At 45.9% G+C, this 8,604-nt stretch overlaps 1 protein-coding gene across 1 annotated transcript; it reads left to right on the top strand.

The window, feature by feature from the left end:
* Positions 1-381: 381 nt before the first annotated feature.
* On the top strand, positions 382-8,538 carry sh2d5 (SH2 domain containing 5). The gene is made up of 10 exons (XM_080001406.1): positions 382-475; positions 1,406-1,489; positions 1,616-1,696; positions 1,795-1,869; positions 1,970-2,116; positions 3,716-3,916; positions 5,087-5,267; positions 5,691-5,793; positions 6,266-6,425; positions 7,675-8,538. The coding sequence occupies exons 2-10, from the start codon at positions 1,439-1,441 to the stop codon at positions 7,861-7,863; spliced, it is 1,188 nt and encodes a 395-aa protein (XP_079857532.1). The 5' UTR covers positions 382-475; positions 1,406-1,438; the 3' UTR covers positions 7,864-8,538.
* The last annotated feature ends 66 nt before the right edge of the window (positions 8,539-8,604 follow it).

The following is an 8,604-nucleotide window of genomic DNA, read 5'->3' as shown; positions in this document are numbered from 1 at the left end:
CTGCATGATGCCGTAGATCAGTAGCGCTTGAGAAAAAACATTTTAGAGAAAGCACTATTAATTATAAGAATTTATTAATATTATTATTATTATTATTATTATATAACAGTTGCTACTAATGTGGTACTTTGACTTTCACCAGAGTAGATCTGTTGACCTCACCACTGGTCGGAGAATGAGAGGACTGGCAATTAGAAGGACGAGGCCACGCCCCCTCATACCTGTGCGGGGTGGGGCGTTCCCCGCCAGGTGAGCTCGGACTAGCGTCGGCGTCTGACAAATCTCTGCTTGTGTGTGTGTGTGTGTGTGTGTCTCTGTCTCGGTTTTTTTTTTCGGGGAGAGGTCGGAGCTGTTCTGCCGGGCGCGGTGAGGGAGGTGAGTCTCAGCTCCTCGGCGCCATTGGAGCGCGTTGCGTCTTCTGCGTTTCCCTTCAGCTGTGTAACGTCGGAAGGAGACGGAGCTTTCGGGTCCACGCGTGAGTCCCCGACGCCGACCTTCGGGGTCGTTCCCCCGCCCTAAAAAAAAAAAAAACCCCAAAAAAAAAACTTAACTTAAAAATCTTCTGTGGTGGGTAGAAGGAAAAAAAAAAAGACTTTATAATATAAATAACTTTAAACTTTTGTTTGGTTTAAACTTTGACAAAAAATACACAACAATCCATTCACTGGTTCAGAAAACCACTGTAGGAGGAGGCCGGGTTAGCGAGCCCTGACCCACCCAGTTGTTATTTGCACTCAGTTATATCCCAAATAATAGGAATAATCAATGTCTCGCTTGATTAGTGGTGGAAAGATTCGCCCCGATGATGTGACTTCAACCGGCCCGACGGTGGAAAGCGTCACGTCATTAAATCCCGAGTGGTTGCAGCTCCATCCGGCTCCAGCCTTATTTTTACTTTTTCTTCTTTAATGTCTGACAAAAATAATTGTATCTTTTAAAAAAAATAAAAAAACGACACTCAATAAGTCCTTAATACTAATCAGACTATTCAGTATATTATAATATAACTTGTACTTGAATAGTGATGAAAAATATATATATTTTTTTACAGTTATTTAAAGAAATGGAATATAATACTCATCAGTATCTTTTAATTTGTGTATAATTCTGGGAAAGTAGGAATCGTGTTTTCATTACCTTAGAATGAGACCTCTTATCTACATAGGGAGCGGGTGCGCTTCACGGACGCCGCCATCTTGCGCCGCCATGTTTCTTCTACGGTAGCCCGGAACGGGCAAACCGAACGCCCGGCTCTCGAGAGGGCCGCTTGCGCCTTTTTCGCGGCCACCGTCTCTTCCACGGAGGCCGCCGTGTTGCGCCGCCGCTAAAACCCTACAGCACTGCGCCTTTAATATACTGTAAACATCAAACGTTGATGTCAGCAAACATGACCTTTGCTTTCCAGTGCTGATGTTTCCTGGCCGCAGTTTTCGGCACCATGGGTGAAGCACCGGTCAGGGAAGACGGGACAGTGACGCGATCGGCAGAGGTAAACCTACAGAACCTACATTTTGAATGACATCGATCGCAACAGGCATTGGTGCCGCTGTGTTTTTCGCAGTGGCCGCCGTACACCCCGCGTTTTTATTTTTGTTTATTCTGCTCTGTTGACAAGTACGTGGGCTCATTTCCTGTGGACGACAGCTGTTTGGACGATCAGATCGAGCAGCTGCACGGGCAGCTCAAATCCCTCTTGGTAGGAAGTCCTGGGGAACGTCGGGGGTTGAAAGAAAGCGGAAACAATTTCTTAACGGTGACGACGTTGTTGTTGTTGTTGTCGTCGTCTACAATAAGGCATACAAGAGGAGGAGGCCCGTGTCCCTGAAATTCTCGGTCAAGGGTGTGAAAATGTACAACGAAGACGAGACGGTGAGACGGCCGCTTTGGTCTTGACGGGTCCCCGTCAGCGGGGAAGTGAAAGCGGTCACAAAGTGGGAAATGCGTTTTTGGGCTTTCTTCTTGTCCGCAGACCCTCCTGATGGCTCACGCCCTGCGGCGAGTCTCTCTCTCCACCGCCCGGCCCTCAGACGCCCAGTTCGCCTTCGTCTCCCACAACCCGGGGAGCCCCGACGCCCAGCTGTACTGCCACCTCTTCAAGGCCCGGCACGCCAGAGCTGTAAGATCGGCGTCTCTCTCTATCTCTACAATGGCACGCGCACCTAAAGTTGTATTCTTGAAATAAATGCTAAATGCTGATAATATCAGAATAGTCAAGTAAGTTTACAGGAACAAGGAAGCCTCCCGGCAGTTTTACCCCACATCGACCCATTCACTCACCGATGTGCGGAGGCGGCCGTGCAAGGGGGCAACCTGCAGTTTTTCGGGGGTTTCAGTGTCTTGCTCAAGTACATGGGGATTAAAACAGCAATCCCCCGATTACCCAAAAACTCCACCCCCTGAGCCGCTGAAGGAGGAATTTGCAAATAATCTTAAGCCATTCGCAGTCAGGGAGGATTTTTGGGCCAAAGCACAAAGCGCTGGGTGTTAGAAAGTAGGAGCTGCGGCGGTTGAACGTGTGGCGTCTTTTTCGTTTTTTGCCTTTTATTTTCCTTTTTCCAGGACGATGTGTCTTAAACCGGGATTATGCTTCTGCGTAGGTACATGTAACGTCCCTGCGGCGCACACCTCCCAAATCTCAACTCCGCGGCCCTGCGTGTCAAACAAGCCGATTCGGTTGAGTTGTCCAACCTCCTGTTGCAGATAGAAGCGCGACCTGCGGATGAGGTTTCGAATGTGGATTTTTATTTGCACGTCCATATTTTTGGGGTCTAAAATTTGGGGCGAAAACAAGAAAAACAATGTTTGTCTGCTGTGTTTTCTGTACACGCGGTTCACTAAATGTGACACTGGCCCCCAGGGGACACACAACCTGTACAAGAATAAAAGCAAACAGCCACGTGAAAGCCTCATCCACGTTACGTGATTTTTGTCGTGACCGACAATGAAAAGATCGAGCAGCGCACATTGAACACCTGAAATTTGCAGATTTTCAGTCTCTTCTGCGCACACACATAACAACTTCCGTCTTTTGAGGAGCACGAATCTAAAAACAGAAGCGACAGAGCAGAGTTTCGTGGCGCTCCGGCATGGATGCCGTACGGCCCGCCGCTGTGGTTCTTCTGCAGCGAACGTGCAGCGCTGACATTATACACAAGTCGCTCCTCCATTTCAGAAGTCCACACTCGCCCACTTGCCGCCCTTCTTTGGCTTGTTCCTTTGTGCAGGCGCACAATCTCATTGGCTGTTGAAAAATTGCCGTTGCGATTTGCGGCTTTGACGTGCACGTTTGGGATCGTATAGGGACTGATTTGAGTCTTTCACTCGCACACGCATATCTAGGACTGCCACGATCCTGTATTGCGTCCACCCTGTACCACCCCGGACCACCCTGTACCACCCTGGACCACCCGGACTCAGCCTGATCTCAAATCGTGGCCAAGTCTGCATTGAAAATCATGTAACGTGGCCCTAGCAGATGGAGAAGCAGAATCCAGACAGAACCACTGAGTCACTTGGCCTGCAGTGGTCTTTATTCCGTTCCTCCCCCCGATCGAGTGTAAAGTAATGAATTCTCTCGGAGACCGACAGCGCCGCCTCATGATACCGCGACTCTTTGGTGAGCTGGATCTGCGGAGCGCTTCAATCGTTGATCCGTTTCGTTCATTTTGGTTCCTGCGGTGGGCCTTCTCTCGCCCCCCCCCCCCCCCCCCCCCAGGCCCAGTTCCTGAACCTGCTGCTGTGCCGCTGCTTCCAGCTCTCCTACCTGGAGAAACACCCGGAGGAGGCGCAGGAGGAGTCGGTCGGGCCCCTCCCCCGACGCAACCCCTCGCTGCTCAACCACGGCTTCCCGCTCAGCGTCAGCGCCCTGGTGTCCTTCCGGAGGGCCCCCTTCCGAGGGCTGTTTCCAGGGGCCAAGGTCGTGGACTTTGATATCCCGTATTTAACACTACTGGCAGGCGTCGTTAGTCTGGACGCACGTCGATACCGATCCCTGGTTCATTGAAATGATACATCCGTTGTTTTCACTGACTCGCGGACGATTCGGCGATAGCCAACGACCCTTTTAAATCAGTTGTGTGTCAGGAGTCACTCAAGGCAAAAGAACGGGCGAGCGACTCACAAACTGAATATGATTACTGAGGATTGTAGTTCATTGAACATGATTGATTTAGTCTTTGCTGGCGTTGCCACGGTGAGGGATCTTTCCCACCGGTTGATAAACTCATGACTTCAACGGACATTTTCCAACGCGCCGGGTGTCCCCGTCACGCACGGGCGCTAATTACGGATGGAGGGAGACAGGTCCCGATCTATACCTGATCTAAGGTCTCTTATAGCCGTCCTTAAACAAGCAGACTGTGCCGTGACGCTTTGGCTTTTGTAGCATCCGACTAAATATTGATGACAGGCTTCGTATTTTCCAAATTAGATTATTATTATTTTTTGGATTTGATGAACATTGGCGCTGATACGTGCAAATCAACCTAGTAATGTAAATACTGTAAGGAGGGCAAGTAATGTAATCGTCTACGCCCAAACACTGTGAAACACCGATTCCCATGGCAACCCTACTCTTTGCATTCCACCAAAATACACAATTCAAAATGATGCATGGGAAAATTACATTCTCAACCCGAAGGGAAAAAAAAAACAAAAAAAAAACTGTTCTGACTCTCTCTACCCCGCTCAACGTTGCACCAATTGAACCGAACGAGCGAGGAGTCTGAAAACTGAACTTTTATTTTTATTTATTTTTATTTTTTTAACTTAAGGACAAGAACCGAATCTCAGAAAAAAAAAAAAAGTCAAACTTTTCATCACGACGAATAGTCCTCTCACTTTCAGAGTGAAACTTGTTCTGCCCAAACTGCTATTCTGTCTGGAACTGACGAATTAGATGAATTCTTGCTGTTTTGATCTTGCAACACGAGAGCTAATTTCATTCTTTATTAAACCAGCAGAGGTTGAAAAAACATTTCTGTCGGCGAGAGGGATTTCTATAAATGTATTTTAGAAATTGAAGGACGCTTGCCGGTTAGGTAGCCAGGACGACTACGTTTTCTCACTTGATTTTCACCGCCTGCAGACGAGCTCGAAGTCGTCCGAGGAGCAGCCGGGCGGCCAGGAAGACGCCTTCGCCTCGTCCTCCTCGCTGGTGCGGAAGAAAGCCATCCGCAACAAAGTGCTGCGCTCCGGGGCGTACCGCTCCTTCACCTTCACCCCGCTCAAGCAGCGCAAAGTGCAGGAGCGGCTCGGCTCGGCACAAGGTGGGCCACGGGCTCAGGGAGCACTTTCCAGAGTCAAAGAGCTGATTAGGTAAGGTGGACCGCCGGCGTCGGGTGACGGGGTCTCGCTCACCGGCCTCGGAGGTGTCGCGGTGTCAAATCATCCGGGAAATGGATCTGCGGAGCCCCTGTCCCGGGTCGTTCAGAAGAAGCCTTTTTTCGGAGTTCGCACGCTTGTTTATTCACAACACGGATGTCAAGCGGAGGTCTAACGGGAGCACATTGTGTTTTGTGGGTTCTGGGTTCACCACCGGTCTTGTCACTTTGAACACGTCACTGATCATTGGTTACCACGGTGATTTTCTTTTCACTACTCTCTAGTGAGTTGTATTACAATCATTCAACTGGGCCGCAAAACAAAACGGTCCAGCCGCAACGGATTTATGTTGTTTGTGTGATGAGCAGGAAAGGAGCAGGACTCTTCAGCGAGGAGAGCCCGCCCTCCCAATTTGGTGGAAACAGAAGAAGCGTTGGCTCAGGCGGTGTGGTCCTGGGCTGGCATCGCACCGTGAGTGTATATCTGTATTTATTTGACTATTTCTGTCTTGTATTTTTCAGCTATTCGTGTATATATTTGGCAATTGTTATTCCTCATTTTATTTCCACTAAACTTTTTATTCAATTTTATTTCAAATGTATTTTTCAGACTGTTTCGCTTTTTATGTGACATGAATGTCTGTTATTTCAAATCAAAATATGAAAGTGCCAGTAGTGCTGTGCCTTATGAAATTCCTTGCTGCTGCCCTTCACTTTTTGCGTGTGGCGGACCCCACCACATGCAACGGAAACGACCTATAGAGCAGCACATGCATAACACAAATACATTGAATGGCTGTTTCCTCAAAAGTTTCAGCTAAATAAAGGATTTATTATGGTACTTTTTAGCCAAATAATCTCGCAGATTACCAATTTAAGGGATGTAGAGGGCCCACTGTCTTCCAATGAACCCTCAGGTCATGCTCTCATGTTTGGTGTTGCAGTGACAGCAGCTCGTCCCTCCTGGCAGAAGACGTCCTGGGGTCCTACCTCCTCTGCCCTCATCCCAAAAAACCCAAGTGCGGCTCGCTTACCCTGCGCTTATCCTCTGGTCTGGTCACCCACCTCATAGAAAACACCCGCAAAGGGAAGTTCCACCTGGAGGCAAGTTACTATATAATGATTAAAATCAAACTATTCAATTAAAACTTTTTTAATGAACAAAAGTTTACAAATTTCTCAGACAAACAGTAAAAACACAATAGAAAATGGAGGAATTTAAGGGGTAATACATTTGGGAATAAAATGGTTTAAAACAGGAATTGCAGTAAAGTTAAGTAAAATGAATACAATTTAAAAACAAAAGTATTACATGATAGTAAAATAATATAAAAAGGGATAAAAGCACAGTATCCCAGAGCCTATCGAAATGGGTTTTAAGAGGTAATTTAAAATACTGTATGTTATAGACTCTATCTAGCCTTATCATCTCAGGCCGGTTGTTCCAGTGTAGCGCTGTTTGAATATAAACATTTTGACCGGTTACCAACAAAGTCCGTTCCTTCCTTGGACCACTTGTGGTAGGTACAAACCACCGCATACCGGGAACACCCCACAAGACCTGACGTTTTGGAGATGCTCTGACCCGGTCGTCTAGTCATCACAATTTCGTCCTTGTCAAAGTCACTCAGATCCTTACGCCTTTCCTGCTTTCAACACATAAACAACAACAACTGACTGTTTACTTGCTGCCATATATGGATGGATGGATGGATGGATGGATGGATGGATGGTGGTGTGGTTTAAGCAGCCACACCTGTCTTGGGCCTAGGTAATTGGGCCCAGGACCAGGGTGGTTGTACGCCTGTTGCTTGTTAGACCCAATCAGGTGCTCGCGCCACAATCGCCATTCTGGGTTCTGTAATTAAATTAAACAATTAATTGTCTGTGTTGTATTAAATATACATTTAAATCCTTCAAAATTAAACTTACATTAACTTACCTCCAGTACTCACCTCACAGAGTCCTGGCATGTCACAAAGCTTCAAATGGCTCAGATTGCAGTAGAGCAGCCTAGTACTGTAGTACTATACAGTAGTACTTTATGAAGTATTAGACTGGATATGATATAGTTTTACTTTCAATACAAACTGTGTGTGTGTGTGTGTGTGTGTGTGTGTGTGTGTGTGTTTTCTGTTTTTTTTTTTTTTGTCAATTCTTGTTTTATTTTTTATTTTCACTCTTTTATTATGATTTGTATTCTTTATTCTCTTTCAATCCTTAAACCCTGTTGAGAAACACACCAAACCTCCCCATGGCAAATTGCTCGTATATGTGAAAGGACCTGATTTTTTTTTTTATAATCATTATTGTTATTTTTTTTCCCCCTCATTCTGTTTCTCTTTTGTGCTAGAAATGCAAGACTGAGTTTGATTCCATGGCCTCCCTGTTGGAGTACTACACAGAGGCGCAGGACGAACTGCCCTGCCCCCTGAGCTGCACGCGGGTCAACCACTGCTACGAGTGGGAGGAACAGGCTGCGGCCGGGAGGAGGAGCCTGACCAACAGGAGCAAAGCCACCTCGAGGAAGCAGTGGCTTTAGATCACCTCCCTCAGATAATAACAACTACAACTGTTACCCTTTATTAATGTGTAGATATATATTGTTTTGTTTTATTTTGTACCAATATATTCTCACTTACTTTGTAATGCACATTTGGGTTTAAGTGGGGTGTAAACGCTATACAAAACGTCATACAAAATGTATAAACTTAATGCACTTAGTGACTTATTTTTGGTACAGTAATGGCACTTATATTTACAGTTTTATATATGTTCAATTTTTAATTTTTTTTGCAGAGCCTGATCTTTTTGTATGAGCTGCTTTTTTTTAATGTATGAATTTTAATGTAAATATGTATGTATGCATCTATGTGTGTGTAACTATTTGAGTCACTGAGTCAAAGGTTGAAATGTGAGCCTTTTCCTTTTTGTTCCATGCAGCCATTGTTGCACCTGATGACAATTTTTATTGTATTTTATTATTTGTGTGTTAGGAAGACTGTTTTACTCTGCCAATATATATATGGACAAGTCATATTTTATTATTGAGCTTTTAGCAGAATAATTTTTGTCTTTTCTTGTTTAGGAAGATTTCTTCACTGTGGCCCTTTTTTTTTTCGCTTTACATGTACTCTTTGCATTTGTGTGCATACATGTGATTCAGCAGAACACACATATTAAACAACCTGCACTAAATTAGTACAGTGCTTCTGAATCCACCTGTGGCGCCTTTTTCTTTGGACCAACGGGGCTTCCGTAGAATCTGTCACGGCTACACGTG

The sequence above is a fragment of the Zeus faber genome, assembly GCF_960531495.2.
Source record: "Zeus faber genome assembly, chromosome: 5".
Lineage (NCBI taxonomy): Eukaryota > Metazoa > Chordata > Actinopteri > Zeiformes > Zeidae > Zeus > Zeus faber.
This window is presented reverse-complemented; position numbering and strand designations above follow the sequence as displayed.

Excerpts from the sequence above, each read along its gene's own strand:
- sh2d5 (XM_080001406.1), top strand. The coding sequence starts at position 1,439 with ATGGGTGAAGCACCGGTCAGGGAAGACGGGACAGTGACGCGATCGGCA. Across the intron at positions 1,490-1,615 it reads CAGTGACGCGATCGGCAGAG|TACGTGGGCTCATTTCCTGT; the intron begins GTAAACCTACAG and ends TCTGTTGACAAG. Across the intron at positions 2,117-3,715 it reads AGGCCCGGCACGCCAGAGCT|GCCCAGTTCCTGAACCTGCT; the intron begins GTAAGATCGGCG and ends CCCCCCCCCCAG.